This window comes from Balaenoptera acutorostrata, chromosome 2 (genome assembly GCF_949987535.1).
Source record: "Balaenoptera acutorostrata chromosome 2, mBalAcu1.1, whole genome shotgun sequence".
Classification (NCBI taxonomy): Eukaryota; Metazoa; Chordata; class Mammalia; order Artiodactyla; family Balaenopteridae; genus Balaenoptera; species Balaenoptera acutorostrata.
The window spans coordinates 138,743,260-138,766,966 of NC_080065.1; the positions used below are offsets into that span (position 1 = coordinate 138,743,260).

General features: G+C 37.8%; 1 protein-coding gene across 5 annotated transcripts in view; it reads right to left on the minus strand.

Annotated features, from left to right (window-relative positions):
* Nucleotides 1-23,707, minus strand: part of FAM114A2 (family with sequence similarity 114 member A2) — a 37,911-nt gene that overhangs the window by 2,018 nt on the left and 12,186 nt on the right. For all 5 annotated transcript variants that reach the window (XM_057540059.1, XM_057540062.1, XM_057540063.1 and 2 more), the window contains exons 9-13: nucleotides 21,712-21,791; nucleotides 14,607-14,729; nucleotides 13,979-14,118; nucleotides 10,891-10,963; nucleotides 1,895-1,948 (exon numbers count right to left, since the gene is read on the minus strand). In XM_057540059.1, the coding sequence (XP_057396042.1) occupies nucleotides 1,895-1,948; nucleotides 10,891-10,963; nucleotides 13,979-14,118; nucleotides 14,607-14,729; nucleotides 21,712-21,791 (470 nt within the window). The remainder of the gene's footprint in view (nucleotides 1-1,894; nucleotides 1,949-10,890; nucleotides 10,964-13,978; nucleotides 14,119-14,606; nucleotides 14,730-21,711; nucleotides 21,792-23,707) is intronic.

Below are 23,707 nucleotides of genomic sequence, written 5' to 3' on the forward strand. Positions count from 1 at the left end.
AACTCAGAATAGCAAAAGGGTATCCATATCAAGTGAGTTTACCTTTCTTTGATTTATCAATGGCAAGAACCCCTATTTAAACTTCAGTGTGACATTTGATACCAAAATTTGCAGCCAAAAGAGACCTCACAGCACATCTAGTTAAATCTCTTATTTTGTATATAAAGATAACAAGATTGTCAAGAAGGTAAACACCTGGTCCATGGTCAGAGTGCAAATCAGGGGAGACCTAGGACAGGACTGGGCTCCTGGTTTGCAAACTTCTTTCATCTCTACCACTCTGCCATCTACTAAATCATAAACTTATTTTTTTAAAATTGCTTAAGTGATCAGAATAATTTCCCTGACTATTAACGGAAAACTATGCAGTTAAGGAATGAAAGGCATTTCTTCATCGGTAATTTTAAAAAAATCTAAAACTAAAGAAGTAACACTCTAGTGGCAAAAATATTTCTTTCAATTCATATTTAAAACCTAACTGATTATCAAATATATTTTCTCCCCTCAGACTTAGATAAATATGTTTTAAACAAATCATCAAACATCTAAATTTTTGCACAATTAATTTACAAGATAGAGTTTTTTTTTTTTGATCTTTCACTTTTTCTGCCTTCTGTGGTTTTCTCTTTTTTTTATAATTTTTATTTATTTATTTTTATTTATTTATGGCTGTGTCGAGTCTTCGTTTCTGTGCGAGGGCTTTCTCTAGTTGTGGCAAGTGGGGGCCACTCTTCATCGCGGTGCGCGGGCCTCTCATTATTGCGGCCTCTTTTGTTGAGGAGCAAAGGCTCCAGACGCGCAGGCTCAGTAGTTGTGGCTCACGGGCCCAGTTGCTCCGCAGCATGTGGGATCTTCCCAGACCAGGGCTCGAACCCGTGTCCCCTGCATTGGCAGGCAGATTCTCAACCACTGCGCCACCAGGGAAGCCCTTTCTCTTTTTTTTAAATATAAATTTATTTATTTATTTATTTATTTATTTTTGGCTGCTTTGGGTCTTCATTGCTGTACATGGGCTTTCTCTAGTTGCGGCGAGCAGGGGCTACTCTTCATTGTGGTATGCGGGCTTCTCATTGTGGTGGCTTTTCTTGTTGTGGAACATGGGCTCTAGGCATCCAGGCTTCAGTAGTTGTGGCACACAGGCTCAGTAGTTGTGGCTCACGGGCTCTAGAGCACAGGCTCAGTAGTTGTGGCGCACGGGCTTAGTTGCTCTGCTTCCCGGACCAGGGCTCGAACCCATGTCCCCTGCATTGGACCAGGGCTCAGACCTGCGTCCCCTGCACTGGCAGGTGGATTCGTAACCACTGCGCCACCAAGGAAGTCCCAAGACAGAGTTCTTAAATCATGGAATCCAGAAAGCATCATACATGGCAGCAATATAATCCACCCATGGACTTAAACCACCTACTTTCTTAAATCTAATGAACTGACACGGATTACATAAACACAGGTAGCTTTTTGACATAATAAAGCAAATTTCTGGGCAAGGAAATGACAAAATGTTTTGTTTTCTTTTGTTTTGTTTTGTAACTAATCTCCTCTGCATAAACCTTAGTCCTTTAAGGAGCAGTGCTAGCCTATTTGTAATTTTCAGCACATCATGTTTACTAGCTAGTCTCCAGAAGATGTTTCATTAATGAGAATTGTCCATTAATTACAAAGGGGTGGTACTAAGTAATGACAGCCTACCGCTTCTTCCTCTGCACTTTACCTAGCACCTTCATCTTTATGGTTTGTAATTAATGAACAGGAAATATGATAAAATATACACCATTTTGGTCATATCTGCATCAACACGGCTAAACTAGTGAAAAAACCAAAAAATAAAAACTTAAAGAGTTATTAATACATAATGAGCTAGAAGTTAGAGACTTAAAAAACAATTAGTACTACTAACCTCTAGAAATACTGCAGTGATTAATGGATTAAGGACATCTGCCTTTTCCTTGACCTAGAACAAAGGATAATGTGTTAAGCGAGCATAGCACATTAAAAAAACAAAAGGTAAAGTATGATGATGGGTTCAAGATGGCGGAGTAGAAGGACATGCTCTCACTCCCCCTTGCGAGAGCACCGGAATCACAACTAACTGCTGAACAATCATCGACAGGAAGACACTGGAACTCACCAAAATAGATACCCCACATCCAAAAACAAAGGAGAAGCCACAGTGAGAGAGTAGGGGGGGCACAATCACAATAAAATCAAATCCCATAACTGCTGGGTGGCTGACTCACAAACCAGAGAACACGTAACCACAGAAGTCAACCCACTGGAGTGAAGGTTCTGAGCCCCATGTCAGGCTTCCCAACCTGGGAGTCCAGCAACGGGAAGAGGAATTCCTAGAGAATCACACTTTGAAGGCTAGCGGGATTGATTGCAGGACTTCGACAGGACTGGGGGAAACAGAGACTCCACTCTTAAAGGGCAGACACAAAGTAGTGCGCGCATCGGGACCCAGGGGAAGGAGCAGTGACCCCATAGGAGACTGAACCAGACCCACCTGCTAGTGTTGGAGGGTCTCCTGCACAGACGGGGGTGGCTGTGTCTCACCGTGAGGACAAAGACACTGGCAGCAGAAGTTCTGGGAAGTACTCCTTGGCGTGAGCCCTCCCAGAGCCCGCCATTAGCCCCATCAAAGAGCCCGGGTAGGCTCCAGGGTTGGGTCGCCTCAGGCCAAGCAACCAACAGGGAGGGAACCCAGCCCCACCCATCAGCAGACAAGCATATTAAAGTTTTACTGAGCTCTGCCCACCAGAGCAACAGCCAGCTCTACCCACCACCAGTCCCTCCCATCAAGAAACTTGCACAAGCCTCTTAGATAGCCTCATCTACCAGAGGGCAGACAGCAGAAGCAAGAATAACTACCATCCTGCAGCCTGTGGAACAAAAACCACATTCACAGAAAGATAGACAAGATGAAAAGGCAGAGGGCTATGTACCAGATGAAGGAACAAGATAAAACCCCAGAAAAACAACTAAATGAAGTGGAGATAGGCACCCTTCCAGAAAAAGAATTCAGAATAATGATAGTGAAGATGATCCAGGACCTTGGAATAAGAATGGAGGCAAAGATTGAGAAGATGCAAGAAATGATTAACAAAGACCTAGAAGAATTAAAGAACAAACAAACAGAGGTGAACAATATAATAACTGAAATGAAAACTACACTAGAAGGAATCAATAGCAGAATAACTGAGGCAGAAGAACGGATAAGTGACCTGGAAGACAGAATGGTGGAATTCACTGCTGCAGAACAGAATAAAGAAAAAAGAATGAAAAGAAATGAAGACAGCCTAAGAGACCTCTGGGACAACATTAAAAGCAACAACACTCACATTATAGGGGTCCCAGAAGGAGAAGAGACAGAGAAAGGACCACAGAAAATATTTTAAGAGATTATAGTCGAAAACTTCCCTAACATGGGAAAGGAAATAGCCACCCAAGTCCAGGAAGCTCAGAGAGTCCCATACAGGATAAACCCAAGGAGAAACACACCGAGACACATAGTAATCAAAGTGGCAAAAAATAAAGACAAAGAAAAATTATTGAAAGCGGCAAGGGAAAAATGAAAAATAACATACAAGGGAACTCCCATAAGGTTAACAGCTGATTTCTCAGCAGAAACTCTGCAAGCCAGAAGGGAGTGGCATGATATACTTAAAGTGATGAAAGGGAAGAAGCTACAACCAAGATTACTCTACCCGGCAAGGATCTCATTCAGATTTGATGGAGAAATCAAAAGCTTTACAGACAAGCAAAAGCTAAGTGAATTCAGCACCACCAAACCAGCTCTACAACAAATGCTAAAGGAACTTCTCTAAGTGGGAAACACAAGAGAAGAAAAGGACCTACAAAAACAAACCCAAAACAATTAAGAAATGGTCATAGAAACATACATATCGATAATTACCTTAAATGTGTGAATGGATTAAATGCTCCAAACAAAAGACACGGGCTGGCTGAATGGATACAAAAACAAGATCCATATATATGCTGTCTACAAGAGACCCACTTGAGACCTAGGGACACATACAGACTGAAAGTGAGGGGATGGAAAAAGATATTCCATGCAAATGGAAATCAAAAGAAAGCTGGAGTAGCGATACTCATATCAGATAAAATAGACTTTAAAATAAAGAATGTTACAAGAGACAAGGAAGGACACTACATAATGATCAAGGGATCAATCCAAGAAGAAGATATAACAATTATAAATATATATGCACCAAACATAGGAGCACCTCAATACATAAGGCAACTTCTAACAGCTATAAAAGAGGAAATCGACAGTGACACAGTAATAGTGGGGGACTTTAACACCTCACTTACACCAATGGACAGATCATCCAAACAGAAAATTAATAAGGAAACACAAGCTTTAAATGATACAAGAGACCAAATAGATTTAATTGATATTTATAGGACATTCATTCCTAAAACAGATTACACTTTCTTCTCAAGTGCACACGGAGCATTCTCCAGGATAGATCACATCTTGGGTCACAAATCAAGACTCAGTAAATTTAAGAAAATTGAAATCATATCAAGCATCTTTTCTGACCACAACGTTATGAGATTAGAAATCAATTACAGGGGAAAAAAAACGTAAAAAACACAAACACATGGAGGCTGAACAATACGTTACTAAATAACCAAGAGATCACTGAAGAAATCAAAGAGGAAATCAAAAAATACCTAGAGACAAATGACAATGAAAACACGACAATCCAAAACCTATGGGATGCAGCAAAAGCAGTTCTAAGAGGGAAGTTTATAGCAATACAAGCCTACCTCAATAAACAAGAAACATCTCAAGTAAATAATCTAACCTTACACTTAAAGGAACTAGAGAAAGAAGAACAAACAAAACCCAAAGTTAGCAGAAGGAAAGAAATCATAAAGATCAGAGCAGAAATAAATGAAATAGAAACAAAGAAAACAATAGCAAAGATCAATAAAACTAAAAGTTGGTTCTTTGAGAAGATAAACAAAATTGATAAACAATAGCCAGACTCATCAAGAAAAAGAGGGAGAGGACTCAAATCAATAAACTTAGAAATGAAAAAGGAGAAGTTACAACAGACGCCGCACAAATACAAAGCATCCTAAGAGACTACTATGAGCAACTTTATGCCAATAAAATGGACAACCTGGAAGAAATGGACAAGTTCTTAGAAAGGTATAACCTTCCAAGACTGAACCAGGAGGAAACAGAAAATATGAACAGACCAATCACAAGTAATGAAATTGAAACTGTGATTAAAACTCTTCCAACAAACAAAAGTCCAGGACCAGATGGCTTCACAGCTGAATTCTATCAAACATTTAGAGAAGAGCTGACACCCACCCTTCTCAAACTCTTCCCAAAAATTGCAGAAGAAGGAACACTCCCAAATTCATTCTATGAGGCCACCATCACCCTGATACCAAAACCAGACAAAAATACTACAAAAAAAGAAAATTATAGACCAATATCACTCATGAATATAGATGCAAAAATCCTCAACAAAATAGTAGCAAACAGAATCCAACAACACATTAAAAAGATCATACACCATGATCAAGTGGGATTTATCCCAGGGATGCAAGGATTCTTCAATATATGCAAATCGATCAATGCAATACACTATATTAACAAACTGAAGAATAAAAACCATATGATCATCTCAATAGATGCAGAAAAAGCTTTTCACAAAATTCAACACCCATATATGACAAAAACTCTCCAGAAAGTGGGCATAGAGGGAAACTACCTCAACATAATAAAGGCCATATATGACAAACCCACAGCAAACATCATTCTCAACAGTGAAAAACTGAAAGCATTTCCTCTAAGATCAGGAACGAGACAAGGATGTCCACTCTCACCACTATTATTCAACATAGTTTTGGAAGTCCTAGCCATGGCAGAGAAGAAAAAGAAATAAAAGGAATACAAATTGGAAAAGAAGAAGTAAAATTGTCACTGTTTGCAGATGATGTGATACTATACATAGAGAATCCTAAAGATGCCACCAGAAAACTACTAGAGCTAATCAATCATTTTGATAAAGTTGCAGGATACAAAATTAATGCACAGAAATCTCTTGCATTTCTATACACTAATTATGAAAAATCTGAAAGAAAATTAAGGAAACACTCCCATTTACCACTGCAACAAAAAGAATAAAATACCTAGGAATAAACCTACCTAGGGAGACAAAAGACCTGTTTGCAGAAAACTATAAGACACTGATGAAAGAAATTAAAGATGATACAAACAGATGGAGAGGTATACCATGTTCTTGGACTGGAAGAATCAATATTGTGAAAATGACTATACTACCCAAAGCAATCTTCAGATTCAATTAATCCCTATCAAATTACCAATGGCATGTTTTACAGAACTAGAACAAAAAATCTTAAAATTTGTATGGAGGCACAAAAGACCCCGAAGAGCCAAAGCAGTCTTGAGGGAAAAAAATCGGAGCTGGGGGAATCAGGCTCCCTGACCTCAGACTCTACTACAAAGCTACAGTAATCAAGACAATATGGTACTGGCACAGAAACAGAAATATAGATCAATGGAACAGGATAGAAAGCCCAGAGATAAACCCACGCACCTATGGTCAACTAATCTATGACAAAGGAGGCAAGGATATACAATGGAGAAAAGAGTCTCTTCAATAAGTGGTGCTGGGAAAACTGAACAGCTACATGTAAAAGAATGAAATTAGAACACTCCTTAACACCATAAACAAAAATAAACTCAAAATGGATTAGAGACCTAAATGTAAGACCGGACACTATAAAACTCTTAAAGGAAAACATAGGAAGAACACTCTTTGACATAAATCACAGCAAGATCCTTTTTGATCCACCTCCTAGAGTAATGGAAATGAAAACAAAAATAAACAAATGGGACCTAAAGAAACTTAAAAGCTTTTGCAAAGAAAACTACAAACAAGACGAAAAGACAAACCTCAGAATGGGAGAAAATATTTGCAAATGCATCAATGGACAAAGGATTAATCTCCAAAATATATAAACAGCTCATGTAGGTCAATATTAAAAAAAAAACAACCCAATCCAAAAATGGGCAGAAGACCTAAATAGACATTTCTCCAAAGAAGACATACAGATGGTCAAGAAGCACATGAAAAGCTGCTCAATATCACTTATTATTAGAGAAATGCAAATCAAAACTACAATGACGTATCACCTCACACCAGTTAGAATGGGCATCATCAGAAAATCTACAAACAACAAATGCTGGAGAGGGTGTGGAGAAAAGGGAACCCTATTGCACTGTTGGTGGGAATGTAAATTGATACAGCCACTATGGAGAACAGTATGGAGGTTCCTTAAAAAACTAAAAATAGAATTACCATATGATCCAGCAATCCCACTACTGGGCATATACCCAGAGAAAACCATAATTCAAAAAGACACATGCACCCCAATGTTCATTGCAGCACTATTTACAATAGCCAGGTCATGGAAGCAACCTAAATGCCCATCGACAGACGAATGGATAAAGAAGATGTGGTATATATATATACAATGGAATATTAGCCATTAAAAGGAATGAAATTGGGTCATTTGTAGAGACGTGGATGAATCTAGAGACTGTCATACAGAGTGAAGTAAGTCAGAAAGAGAAAAACAAATATCGTATATTAACGCATATATGTGGAACCTAGAAAAATGGTACAGATGAACCGGTTTGTAGGGCAGAAATTGAGACACAGATGTAGAGAACAAATGTATGGACACCAAGGGGGGAAAGTGGCAGTGGGGGGGGGGTGGTGTGATGAACTGGGAGATTGGGATTGACATATATACACTAATATGTATAAAATGGATAACTAATAAGAACCTGCTGTATAAAAAAATAAGTTAAACAGAATCCAAAAATTGAAAAAAAAAAAGTATGATCCCACTTTGAAACACACCCACACACACCCAAATATAAATATAAGCATAGACAAAGTCTGGATCAGACTGAGGAAGGGCTTTAAATTTCTTTCTTTATTTCCTTCTATCCAAATTGAGAGTTTATGCCTTTGTAGTTTTTACTGACTTTAAAAAGTATGTTTATTTTGGAAGGGAGATAGAAATGGTATATTTGACCACAAAAACTTTAGAAAAATTTTAAAACAAAATATACAGGTATGAAACATGCGCTGAAAATACTCAACTGGTTTTTAAGATGGGCTGTTTGGAAAATGTGGAAACAAATAATGCAAATTTAATACTCGCATGTGTTAGCACCTTAGAGTTGACTTGCTGGGTTAAAGTATCTTTATGAAACACATGGAAAACTTTAGCCTCCGAAGACTAACGTCAGGAAACCCAGAAGCTCTTTTAAAGAAAATACTAAGAGGAAAAGAGAAGCTATATCATAGAATTATCCCTTATAGGAATAATCTAAACTCAAAGTGAGAAGAGTTAATTTGGGCCATGCTCTTAACTAAAATAAATTTAAGGGCCCAGAATAATTTTGCTGCCACACTGACCCTTACACACTTAACTATGAGCTGATTCTTTTTTAATTGAGGTATAATTGACATACAACACTATAGTAATTGCATATGTACAACCTTATGATCGCTATCTGCATACATGGCAAAATGATGATAATAAGACTAGTCAACATCCATCACTATACAGAGTGAAACAATTTTTTTTCTCATGATGACAACTTTTAAGACCTACTCTCTTAGCAACTTTCAAATATGCAATACAGTATTATTAACTATAGGCATCATGCTGTACATGACATCCCCAATGCTGTACATGCTGTACATTATTTATTTTATAACTGGAAGTTTGTACCTTTTGATCCCCTTCACCCATTTCACCCAGCCCCCACCCTTTGCCTCTGGCAACCACCTATCTGTTCTCTGTATGTATGAGTTTTGTGTACTACAAAGTGATTTTTATTTGTCCATTTAAAATACCCTTGATTTTATGCCAATTCATGATTACTGATGTCTGAATCGTCTTCCATAGTTCACACACCTTCAGTAAATTTTTACAATTCCTTAAAACAAAACAAAAAAACTTTAGCTTTAATCACAACTCTCCTACTGGCTGGCAACTGCAAAATATGAGAGTTGCCATAGTCTAAGTAAGGCGCTGCCCCTTAAAACTAGAATCCAACTTTGGGATTTTTATCTTATCAAGGTCTACATTCTCAGTACAGGTCTCAAGAGAGAGCAACACAAAATATACTGAAGACTGTATAAAAAAGAACAACAATGAGTTGCAAAATTCAGTTAGACATAGACAAACTGATCCTAAAATTCATATGGAAATGCATAGGGCCCCAAATAGACAAAAAAATCTTGAAAAAGAAGAACAAAGTTGGAAGACTTACACTTCTTGATTTCAAAACTTACTACAAAGCTACAGAAATCAAGACAGTATGGCACTGGCATAGGATACACACAGGTCAATGGAACTGAAATAAGAGCCCAGAAACAAATCCCTATGACTATGGTCAATTGATTTTAGACAAAAAGGGCCAAGACAATTCAACAAGGGGAAACTTTTCAACAAATGGTGCTGGGACAACTGGATATCCACATGCAAAAAAAAATGTTGGGCCCCTACCTCACACCATACACAAAAATTAACTCAAAATATATAATAGACATAAAGAGCTGCAAGATAAAACTCTTAGAAAAAAACATGAGTAAATCCTCATGATCTTGGGTGAGGCAATGATTCTTTAGATACAATACCAAAAGAACAAGTGATAAAAGAGAATATTGACAAGTTGGACTCTATCACTATTCACTATCAAGGAAGTGAAAGGACCACCCATGGACTGGGAGAAAATATGTGCGTATCATATATCTGGTAAGGAACTTGTATCCAGAGAAAATAAATAACTTCTATAACTCAATAATAAATAGTAAAAAATAAAAAGACAAATAATTAAAATCAGAATAAATAATAAAATAAACAACCCAATTTATAAAATAATAAAAAAAAGACAACCCAATTTAAAAATAGGCAAAGGACTGGAAAAGACATTTCTCTAAAGAAGACATACAAATGGCTAACAAGCACATGAAAAGATGCTCAACATCATTAGCCATCAGGGAAATGCAAATAAAACCCATAATGAGATAACACTTCATACCTACTAGGTCTGGTAAAATTTTTAAAAACAAAAACAAAAACACAAAAACAGACAATAGCAAGTGTCAACAAGGATGTGGAGAAACTGGAACCCTCATACATTGCTGGCAGGGATGTAAAATGGTGCAACTACTTTGGAAAACAGTCTGACAGTTCCTTAATGGTCCATATTACCCATATGACCCAGAAATTCCACTCCTAGCTATCCACCCAAGAGAAATAAAAACATACATGCATGCTCATAGTAACATTATTCATTACAACCAAAAAGAGTAAACAATCCAAATGTCTATCAACTGATGAATAGATAAATGTCGTATATATCCATATGATAGAATGTTATTAGGTAATAAAAGGAAATACTGATACAATGTGGATGAACGTCAAAAACATTATGCTAAGTGAAAGGAACCAGACACAAAATACCATACTAATATTGTATGATCCCATTTATATTAGATGTCCAGAATAGGCAAATCTATAGACAGAAAGTAGATTAGTGTTGCTTAAGGCTAGAAGAATGTGGAGGGGAAGAGAATGGTAAGTGACTGCCAGTGGTATGAAGTTTTCTGGGAGATGATGAAAACGATCTAAAATTAGATTTTGGTGACTGCTGCATGGCTCTGTAAATATATTAAAAACCATTGAAACGTACACTTAAATGGGCAAATTTCATGATATGTAAACTATATCTTAATAAAGCTATTCTAAAAACAAAACAAAACAGACATTAGCCCAATAAAAATCATGAATTCTTACCCCAGCAGTTGTTAGGCAGGTGGTGAACTCTTTAGACAGAGAGGACAACTCTTTACACAACACAACTGTCATCCTAGGAAAGAAGGGAAAAAAGGAGAGTTCTTTTTCTTTTCTCTTTTTCTTTCTTTTATTTTTTTCCTCTCTTTTTTTTTTCATAAAGCTACTATCAGAAGAAAACAAATCACTCCTGGTACTAAATGTAAAAGAAGGCAGCTTTTAAAGCCACTAAACACGCCTAAATCAACTACATATTTGGGGACCCATGCTATAGGAAGAGAAGGTTCAGTCCTTAGAGAAATACTTTTCTACAAAATTCTCTAGAAAATACTATGCTTTCAAATTAAATCAAAGGAAATAACTAAGATACATTTTAAGGAGACAAGGTAGTATTTAAAAGATCCTACATTCCATTTAGAAATATAGTTAAATTAAATATTTATTCATTCATTCATTTGACAAATACTTAATGAAAGGCTTCTATGTACCAGGTATTTCTGAGCACTGGGGATATATTAGTAAACAAGCAAAGCACCAGTTTTCATGAATACTAACTTACTTGCTGATTAACAGGGATACTATAAATATAGAAAGAGATGGATGTTTGTATATGTTTATAGTTATATATGTATACATTTATACACACACAAAAGTATACACATATTTATATATATAATATGTACTAGATGGTGATATGAAAGCAAGTAAAGAATTCGAAAATGTAACAGGGAAATGCAAATCAAAGCCACATGAGGCAGCAACATGGATGGACCTACAGATCGTCACACTGAGTGAAGTAAGTCAGACACAGAATGACAAATATCATATAATATCGCTTATATGTGGAATCTTAAAAAAAAAAGAGTATAAATGAACTTATTTACAAAACAGAAGTAGAGTCATGGAGGTAGAAAACACACTTATGGTTACCAGGGGATGTGGGGCAGTGGGGAGGGGCGGTGAGGGATAAATTGGGAGGTTGGGACTGACATATACACACTACTATATATAAAATAGATAACTAATAATAACCTGCTCTATAGCACAGGGAACTCTACTCAATGCTCTGCGATAGCCTACATGGGAAAAGAATCTCCAAAAAAAAGAGTGGATGTATATATATGTATAACTGATTTACTTTGCTGTACACCTGAAACTAGCATAACATTGTAAATCAACTATACACCAATAAAAATTTAAAAAACAAACAAAAAAACACACAATGAGATATCATCTCACACCTGTCAGAATGGCTATCAACAAAAAGAAGACAAATAACAAATTTTGGTGAGGATGTGGAAAAAAGGGAACCCTTGTACACTGTTGGTGGGAATGTAAATTGGTGCAGCCACTGTGGAAAGTAGTATGGAGGTTTCTCAAAAAACTAAAAATAGAACTACCATATGACCCAGGAATTCCACTCCTGGGTATATATCAAAAAAACAAAAACACTAATTCGAAAAGATACATGCACTCCAATGTTCATAGCAGTATTATTCACAATCGCCAAGATATGGAAGTAACCTAAGTGTCCATCAACAGATGAATGGATAAAGAAGATGTGGTATATATACACAATGGAATACTACTCAGCCATAAAAGTGAACGAAATTTTGCCATCTGCAGCAACATGGATGGACTTGGAGGGCATTTATGCTAAGTGAAATAAGTCAGACAGAGAAAGACAAATAGTGTATGAAATCACTTATATGAGGAATGTAAAAAATACAACAAACCAGTGAGTATACCAAAAAAGAAGCAGACTCACAGATATGGAGAACAAACTAGTGGTTACCAGTGGGGAGAGGGAGGGAGGGGCAATATAGGGGTGGGGAAGTGGGAGGTACAAACTACTGGGTGTAAGACAAGCTCAAGGATGGGGAATATAGCCAATATTTTGTAATAACAACATAGGGAATATAACCAATATTTTGTAATAACTGTGAATGGAAGGTAACCTTCAAAAATTTTATAAGACTTTTTTTTATTAAAAAATAAATTAAAAAATAAAACAAAATAAAAATCCTACCCTTGAGGAGGTTAAACTGATCAATGTAACAGTGAATTACAGTTAGAGAAAAAAAAAAAAAGACTGAGAAAATGGTAGAAGATAGTATTAGATAGGGTGGTGAAAAAAGGACCCTCTAAGAAGTAAAGGAAATTCAGTGAAGGAAAGAGCCATGACTGGAAGAGCATTCCAAGCAGTGGAAATAGGTAGTTTTCCAAAGAATAGGCTGCTTTGGGATTGTGAATCCCTCATCCTAAGGATGTTTAAGACAAAACTAGGCCCCTTCTTATGGGATGTTGTAGAGGGGCAGTGAAACCGTAGGCAAAGAAATGGCCCAGAGAACATCAAGGGTCCCTTCCAAACCTAACACACTAGACACTCTCACTCATGTTTTTTTCTCCAATGAAAATTCTCATTATTTAATTAGGAGATTTATTTAGAAAACAGTAGGGTTTTTTTTCCTCCTGTGACTACCTACATTCTATCATTTTTCAAATTTTTGTTCAAAACCAGCAATATACTGGAAAAAAAAGGGTTTGAAACTTAGACAGACCTGGGTTTAAATACCAGTCTGCACAACCTGGGCCTAATTTACTTAACTTCTCTTATGTTTGTGTTTCCTCATTTTTAAAGCTGGACTGATCATTTATCTTGAGGGTTGTTTTTAAAGATTAGAAATGATACACAAAAATCCCTTAGCATGGTACCTGGCATATAATTAGCACTCAATAACCAACAACTGTTATTAAGAACTGAGGTTATTAGAACTATTTTCTGTTTTCACTTATGCAAAACTCTACTTCAATTAAGGTCAGTGATCTGAAAAAAAAAAACTAGTTTTCTGAGTATGAGTTGGTTAATAAAAAAAGGGCAGATTTATAATATAGATTTATGGCTCAATGAAAATAAACAACACCCTTGGCTACTTATTAACTAAAACCCAAAATGAACAAACCTCTAAGATGTGAATGGTACAATGTGAACAGCATCTTACTGTGAGGAAAGTTTCTAAAACTTTGGGAAAAAACTGAGAAAACTCTTTCAGCAAACTGTATCATTTAGAGGGATACTCATTACACTTACTGGGAAAGGGCTCTGCTCCTTTCTATGGCTGTTACTTCCTGCTTCCTGCCATGCAGAACCAGAGCCGCTGTTTTGTGAAACAGTTCAATTGAGCAGGCAGTCAATTCTGCTAGGCTCCGGATTGCAAATGCATGGATATCCTGGACGGAAAAAAAAACAAAGCATAACAAAACAGAGCATTGTTTTTTCTTATACAAGAGGAAATGACACCACCCGGCTTCTCCCATACTGAAGTATACAATATCTTGAAAGCAACAGAGACTAACAGTTGCCCTTCAATAAACCTCCTCTTCTTCCATAGTAGTTACATAATTTTATAACTGGGCTCATAGCCATAAAAACAGAGGCTCCCCTGAAGTCAGGTATGACCATGTGACTAAGTTTTAGCCAAAAGATTTGAATAAAAAGTGTCATGTGCAGCTTCTGGGAACCTTCTCATGATGCCACATACATGCACCCTTTGTCTCTTTTTCTTCACTCCTTGCATCCTATAGTCTAGAACTAAGATGTTGCGATCTTGGATCACAAGGTAGAAATTATGGATAGCAGTACAACAAAATAGAAGGTGCTTAGGTCCCTAATTGTGATACCACATTGAAAAAAAAAAAGCCTTAGTTGTTTTCATTACCTCTATTGAATTGTTATTGATTTGCTCAATTTTTTCTGCTTCCAACTGTTTTTTTCCTTCTTCCTTCTCTTCTAATGGTTTGGCCAGAGATGTCCTGATCCATTCACAGGCTGTATTTCTTGCCTAAATAAGAAAAAGATTATAGTTGGCCCTCCATCTACACAGGTTCCACATCTTTGGATTCAACCAACCACGGACTGAAAATATTCGGAAAAAAAAAAATCCAGAAAGTTCCAAAAAGCAAAACCTGAATTTGCCAAGTGCTGGCAACTTAAATAGCATTTACATTGTATGTACAACTATTTGCACAGCATTTACACTGTACTAGGTATTATAAGCAATCAACAGATGATTTAACATATACCAGAGGATGTATGTAGGTTATAAACAAATACCACACTATTTTATATCAGGGACTTGAGCATCCCACAATTTTGGTATCAACAGGGGGCCCTGGAACCAGGATACCTCTGAGGATATCAAGGGATGACTGTACAGTCCATCAGCAATTCGATTCAGCTCACCAAGATTACTGTGCACCCACCAGGAACATTTTAGCATCATGGAAGTCAGTGTTCTTGTTCTCACCCAAACAAACATACCATCTAGCTTTTCAGTACTTAACTTACTAGATCTCCTTACAACACTTAACATTTGTGACCACACATTCTCTCTAATCCTTTGGCTTTTTTTAAACTGAGGTGTACCTTACACACAGTAAAGTGCACAAATCTTCAGAGCATGACAGGTTACATATGTATATGCCTGTGTAACTGTGACCCAGATCAGGATACAGAACTTTCCCATCACTCTAGGAAGTCCCCCATACCCCTTTTTAGTCCCGAATAGCAGCCTTGGCTCTCTACTTATCTCACCCAACTCCCTCCCATCTCCATCGATCCTATTTCAGTAATCTTAACTATTCCCTACCTGCTGCTGACTCCTGAATCCTTATTTCCAGCATTAACTTCTGAAAACAACATATTCCAACTCCCTTCTGGACATACGCATCAGGATGTCCTATAGGCATCTGTCTCACATATAACATGTGCAAAATTTAAATTCATCATCTTTCTCTCCCTATCCCTAAATTTTCCATCCTCTCTTATTCCCTTGAGCTTTAGAAGAACCAACATATACCAGTCATCCAAGCCAAAATACATGAGCCATCCTGGATTCTTCCTTTCCAATCACCAAGATAGTCTGATTTTACCGTACGTATTTCTCCACTTTGCTCTTCCTCTCTATTACCACCACTTGAGTTCAAATCCACTCTATGGCAAGAGCACTCTGATTGGTCTCCCTGCTTCTGATATGGCTCCTCTTAAATCCATTTTCCATAATGGTACCAGTGATCTATCTAAGCCCATAGCTGATCACTCCGCTTTTCTTCAATGGCTCTCCATCCACCAGATCATGCTCTTTGACATGATCTAAAAAGTGCCCATGACCTACTCTACCTACTTCTCTAGCTTCATCTCTTATCACTTCCCACTTTATGATCTGATAATAATGACCTGTAATATGCCTGTTCTTTGTTCATGGTATTCCCTTAGTCCAAAGTGTCATTTCCATTTTTTTTTTTCCCCTAGATCAAGGCAACTCAATTTTCTTTCAATCCTCCACCCAAACACTGTCTGCTCCAAGTAACTTTCAAAGGCATCCCAGGAGATTGGGCACCTCAACAATCCTTTTCTGTATGTCCACAGTCCCCTAAGTACACCTTCAACTTAGTACTTACCAAAATACACTGAAATTAACTATGTGTTATCTCCTAAATAAACTACATTATTACAGAACAGTGGTAGTATCTTATTTGGATTAGTTCACCCAGATGTTCCCTATAGTGTTGAGAGATAGCTACTGTTTTTACCTAGCTGGCATGTATATCTCCTTTCTTTTGGTAGTAAGTTCTAGATTTTTCTCAGTTCATGTGGTTTGGATGGGGTTACTTTCATCCTCTGACTGCAAGGGTTGGCAAATGATTCAGGTTTAGGTACCAAGAAATTAATCCCCCTGTCTATACAGAGATTAGTTCATGGATGGAAAAGTGACCCAAGCTAGGTCAATGGGCATCAGCCTCAGGACATCTCATAAAATTACTGGGAAAGGGAAGTCCTCTTTCTGTTGGAGTTACTCAACTGGAAAAAGTCTCCTGAAGCTGCCAGTAATCATCTTACCATCATGTGGAAAAGCATCCCTAAGAATGAACAGAAGAAAGCAGAGTCAAGAGATGGAGAGAAGACAAGTTTCTGGGTGGAGAGCCATGCCTGAAGCCAGTGTTGCCCCTTAGTTTTCTAGTTTCGTGAGCTAATAAATGTGCCTTTTTCTTAAGCCAGTCTGACTTGAGTTTCTGTCATTTGCAACTGAGAAGAGTCCTGGTTTCTAATGAAATGTTTACTGTCATTAAATTAAGTCATCCACTTGAGTAACTTTATATACACAGAATGTGTTCAGAGCTGTAACCAGGTAATAGGAATCCAGAGAAGACGTTGAGAGTCATTCCAACTGAAAACTGAGAGAATCACAGGCTTTATTACAGACATAGTATTGGGGTTGAGCCTTTAAGGATCAATAAGTGGGGCTACACCCAAGGGTACAACATGAATGAGCTAGAGCAGAACCTGTGAACCCAGACAAAAAACAGACATTGACTTATGTGAGATGGAAAAAAGAAGAAAAATAGAGAGATATAAGGCCACATAAAACAAAAAGAAATCTGATCCTATAAATTTAACTTACTTGGAGATATTTTAGTAGGCATAATACATACTCAAAATAACCTAATAAATACATTAAGTTATTATGATCTATTGTGCCAACTCAATGTAATTTATCATCCCTTTCAAAAAATACCAATGCTTGGGACTTCCCTGGTGGCGCAATGGTTAAGATTTGCCTGCCAATGCAGGGGACACAGGTTCGATCCCTGGTCTGCGAAGATCACACATGACGCGGAGCAACTAAGCCCATGCACAACTACTGAGCCTGCGCTCTACAGCCCACGAGCCACAACTACTGAGCCCGCGTGCCACAACTACTGAAGCCCAGGCACCTAGAGCCTGTGTTCCATAACAAGAGAAGCCACTGCAATGAGAAGCCCACACACCGCAATGAAGAGGAGCCCCCACTCGCCGCAACTAGAGAAAGCCTGCACATAGCGACAAAGACCCAACGCAGCCAAAAATAAATAAATAAAATAATTTTTTTAAAAACCCAAACCAATGCTAGCCACCCTCCACACCCAGAATTCAGTCTGGAACGTCCCACTGATGAGATCTAGAGACTTAGGAATTAAAAGGCACCTTTGAGCTTAGCTTCGCCAACAACTTATTTTTTTTTTCCAGCTGAAAAAAATGAGGCCTGGAGAACGAATGGGATTTGCCTACATCACATGTGAGAGTCAGAATAAGAATCAGAACTGTGTTCTCAGACTTTTGCTTCATTGCTTTTCCGCTGCATCATACAGACTCTGATATAAATTCCTGGAAATAATCAGGCCCTGATCCTTAATCATTCCACATTAAGTCTCAACACCCAAAATACAAACAATACAAAGATTGCTTTTAGAGAATGACTAGGACTACCAGATAGGTAAGGGGTTACTTTTTAAAAACAATTTATTTATTATGATGATCTATTTGAGCAGAGAAACTATGTCTCCTTCATTACTGTTGCCCTAGCACCTAGCAAAATAAAGGTTTATTGTATATATGTTTATCGAACATCTAAATGTATAACATACTGAGCTAGCTTCTTTAGGACCATAAACAGTGAGTATTTACTATGGGCCAGGCACTTTTAAGAGCTCTGTGTATATTAACACATTAAGTCCTCACAGGAACCCTACATTATCCCTACCTCACAGATAGAGAAGCTGAGGCACAGAGAGGTTAAGCAACTTGCTTAAGACCACACAGAAAGTAAAAGATGGCAAAGCTGGGATTTTAAGAACTGATAAAGCACAGATCCAGCCTTGAAGAAATTTAAGTTTTAGAATGGGAGGTAAGATACACACATTTAAAAACAAACAAACAAACAAAAACCAATGATAATTTTATGAAAATACATTTGCACACAGTTAAGTGAATAAAGTGCTAAAGAATACATATATCAATAGTATGTTAACTTTTACATAAGAAGGAGATAAGAAAATATATCTGCTTATCTAAAAAAGAAACACAGGAAGGATATGCTGGAAAACAAGAAAGTTTAATATCTAAAAGGAGAGGGGAGAGTGAAGTGGGTGGGAATTGAGAGGGAGTGACACTTCTGAATATATTTTTTGTACAGTTTTGACTTTTGAAAACATATTAATACTCTATATATTCAAAGATGAAATTAAATTAACATGGGGAGACAATAAATAAATCATAAATTTTTTATAGTTTGGTTTTATAGTAGTATGGGCAAAGCAAGGAAAACATTTCAGATGCATTACAGGACTGAGAAAATTAGGAAATGCAGTAATGTTGTTGGGAGACAGAGTTCTTACTATGAAAGAGAGATACAAATGTATAATGGGGAGAGGCAAGGAAGAACCTGTAAGAATGGACTGAAACTGGAGTTATCAGTGTGAACTCATGATCTCTAAAATATGTATGTGAGCATACACATGGACACACACACACACACACACACACACACACAGGTGCACGTATGTGTACTTGAATACATTTCCTAGGCCAACAGGGCCTAGAAGCAAAGATACCCCAAGCAAAGAGCACACCTAGCATCCAGGTTTTGGCCTGTAATATCAAAAAGGAACCATGGTTCCTTGAAGAAAAGGTTCATTCTGGAGAGAAATATGGAAGGTACAAGATCTCGTTATGCCAGAAAATAAGGAAATACTCAAACAATAATGGGGGTATGTCACACAGGAGTCAGCTTGAAGGACAATTTGAACAGCAAAATAATTAAGGACAGTAATGAATTACAAACCAATGGGGAAAAAAATAGAAACCCATGAGACCATATCAATAACAAACAGATAATAAAGAGATAAGGGGAGAAGGGAGAGCTCTTAATTCTAAGTAGAATGCCGAGAGCTCACTGGTAAATGTGGAGCATGTACTGGGATTGAAACAAATCATCATTCAGCAACCATCACAGTAAAGAATGGTGCAGCAAGAATCATGAATAGTTGCTAAATCTAGGACGCTAAATTATGAGGAGCAGGATATTTGTATGGTCTTAAAATGTCTCCCCACAGAAAGCTCATTAGTAGCACAGGAACAAAATCATAACTATACAGTGAAAAATCAGACAACACATCACCAATAAGGGACAAATGGACATCGTGTGCCTCTAGATATGATATCCTGTGCAGGATACAACATCACTTACAAGAATGCATAACCTGATTTTAATCATGAGAAAACATCAGACAACACTCAAATGAGGAATACTCTACCTTTATAAAGGGGGAAGGGACTTGTATTTCTCAAAAATGTCGAAATCATAAAAGACAAAGAAAAGCTAAGGAACTATTCCAGATTAAAAGAGACTAAAACAAAAAAACAAAACAAAGCAAATACAGATTAAAAGAGACAAAGTACGTGACAACTAGATACAATTCGCAATCATGTACTGGCTCCAACATTAGAGGAAAAAATTGGATATGAAGGACATTATCAGGTCAATTGACAAAACTGGAATGTGGGCAACAGATTAAATAAAGTATGGTATCAATGTTAAATTTATTGCAGTTGATAATTAGTGTGGTTATAGAAGGGAATATCCATATTCTTAAGAGATACATATTGAAATATTTAAGAGTACAGGGCTATAATGCTTACATTTTACTCTCAAAAAATAGTCCCAGGGACTTCCCTGGTGGTCCAGTGGTTAAGACACCACACTTCCAGTGCAGGGGGACATGGGTTCTATCCCTGGTTGCGGAACTAAAGATCCCGCATGCCGTGCGGTATGGCCAAAAAAAAAAAAAAACAAGTCCCAATAATAGTAATAACTTGTGTGTGTGTGTCTGTGGGGAGGTGGAGAGGAAGGGGTAGGAAGAGGGAAAGAGAGAACACATTTGTAAGCACAAATGATGAAGCAAATGCAATGAAATGTTAATAGGTGTATCTACATAAAAGCTATATGAATGTTGTTTGTACTTTTCTTGCAACTTTTTCAAGTTTGCTATTACTTCCAAAACAAAAAACACTATGATACAAGCTAGAAAGTGCCGTAAAGTGCTACAGACAAGACGAGGGAGAGGAGCTGCTGAAGCAAGGTTCTGAAAAGCTTTCTTGGAGAATGCAGTGTTTTTAGTGGGCATGGGGAGGAGGGTAACTTTCCTTAAGCATCCTATTCCTTACCGTGGGGTACGCAAGAGGTGACTCTGATGACTAAACAATGGCTATCACCTCTCCCTGGCCAGGAAGCAATGTGTGCTGTGGCAAACCGATCCTAAGATATTTCTCGGGAAGAGGGTGAAGAGGCAGCAAGCAGCCCAAGACCCAGAAAATACTGTCCCAAGAACTGGCACTGGCGTATATGCTAGGCGGGTACTACCCTGGAAACAGTATCTCCCGACCCACTCTGAGCTTTGACTGAAGTCCCTCCATGCTCCAGATGGGTGAAGACAGCTCAGGCATCACTACCAAACACCAAGGCTCAGGCCATGGACTCTCTCATTTCCACAAGCTAAGTGGTCATTATCTGAGTTACTGGGCTCTGGGAAATGGCAAACTCCAGCTACCTAAAGGCAGGGGCCACGTCCCATCATCTCGGAATCACTCAGAGCCCTGAGAACAGTGAGCCCTCAATAGAGAACTAGCCCATTGGTATCAGGATGGCTGGTGAGTGCTGCCAACTTTAACTGACCAATGCTATGGCCTAATTTAAGCTTTCAGACAAGCAAAGCATTCCAAATGGAAACAGGTGAGGACGGCAGATGTGTTGGGGGACTGGGGGTAAGGGGGTGCAGTGTGAGTTTAGCACACTAACCTGCGAGACCAAGAGGGAGACAGGAGGTATGGAACTCAGAATATACCCTCGGTTTTGGTGACATCCTTGCCAGGAATTTACAACCTTACATTCTTTATCCACTAAATATATATATGTAAAAAATTGAAAATCAGCAAGAAGGAAAACTTACCCTAGTAAGTTTCTCCGGTTTGGAGGAGACATGCAGCTGGGAAAATAGCTCTGTTATCTCTCTGGTAAAGTCTTCATCCCCTAGAAAAACAAGTCCCACATAAAACACTGCAGAAAGACTGGTGAGGATCATTGCAGGGGGACTGAAGAGGAATGATAGTAGCAGCTGTGACAGTAACAACAGCAGAAGCAAATTATATGAGCAAGGTGCTTTAGTGCTTACAGAATCCTTTTATGTATATTTTACTGATGAATTCTTCCAACAGGCTTCTAAAAAAAATGTGTCATTATCCCATTTTAGAGATGAAGAAACTAGGGCTTGAAGAGGTTAATTTATATCCCCAAATCTCATAACAAATTAGGAGTCAAACCTTGGGCTTCCCACCCCCAGTCCACAGCCTATGCTCTTTGTATTACATCCTAGAAGTATGAATAGAAAAGTGATGAAAGCAGACTACTAAGCGGGTACTAGGCATGTGCTTCCAAAGAAATGGAAATTTAAGCTAGGACATAAAAAACAAGTACAAGTTAGCCAGGAGAATGGAAGAGTTTCAGGCAGAGAAAACAAGTACAAAGATCCAGAGGTGAAAGAAAGCGTGGCAAGAAGTTTAACATGGTTGGGAGTGTCCTAATGGAAGAAAGAGAAGAGGGGTAGAATGAAGCTAGGAAAGTAAGCAGGATCCAGGTAATAAAGGGCATCATAAACCATGGTGAAGAATTCAAACTTTTATTAAGAGAATGAGGAGCTGCTGAATGGTTTTATACAGAGACAGGTAAGTCCAATTACAATTTTAGAAAGATCACTTTAGCTCCTGGGTGGGAATGAAATAAAAAGAGAAACATGAAGGGAGGCAGGAAGCCTGAGGCAATATTCCAGGATCCAGATAAGAATAAGGGTAGATAATAAGAAAGGAAGAGGATTCCAGAATGTTGGAAGGATAGTAAGGAAGCTGTTGGAATGAGCTTGATGAGCGATGATGTGGAACATGGAATACTTAATACCTGAGAAACATGCAAACAAACAGGTGAGTCAAGATCAAAAACAATCAACACATCCAAACAAACGACAGGAAATGGCTCTTTTCCTCTCTATTCATCTAAATCCTATCCAATCTCCTTTTTGAAGCCCAGCCCAAGTTTTCTCTCCACCAAAGACTACAGAGAGAAATCCTGTACACAGAAATCTCTTAGCACTTACAATCTATATGAGTATTTCTTAGTCACCAGTTCATGGTTACCAGGGCAAATTAGTACTGCTTCATACATGTTTTCTCCCCAGAATCCTTAGGAAAAAAATCTGTCTTGGTTCTTCTCTCTCCATCTGCTCTTTTGTCCTCTCTTGGCATTCAAGGCAGAGAATTCAAAGGGTTTAGTGATCCCAGGTATAACATAGTTTGGGAAAAGCTGATCTCACTAAATGATACAACTGTGACCTATATAACTCATGTAAACAACTCCTAAATCATATTTTACTAAAAACCTGACTCTCAGGAAGGCATTTTGCTTTCCCAGCTAAGCTCTAAATTATTTGAGACAAGGGATGGATCTGAATCCAAGTGGGATGCAAGCACCTCAAAGGGTTCACAAAAAATAGAGTGCAGGAGGAAAAAAATGCAACTTTTACTTATAGTCATTTATCTCATTCTTCAAGAAGTACTTTTTTAGGATGTACTTTAGAATGTAAATAATATATTACTATGGTAGTATATGTGTATAATTTATACACATTCAAATATACACATATTGGGTCTAAGTGCTCAAAAACCTTTTACTGCTAAGGGTTGATCAAAAAATGTTTGCATTTGCAACATGTATAGACCTGGAGGGTATTATGCTTAGAGAAATAAGTCAGATAGAGAAAGACAAAAACTATCTTATCACTTATATGTGGAATCTAAAAAATAAAACAAATTAATATTAAAAAAAATAATAAGGTAAAATAAAATACAGGGGGAAAAATGGAGACCCTTGTCGTGTAATCCCCACAGACATGAGCA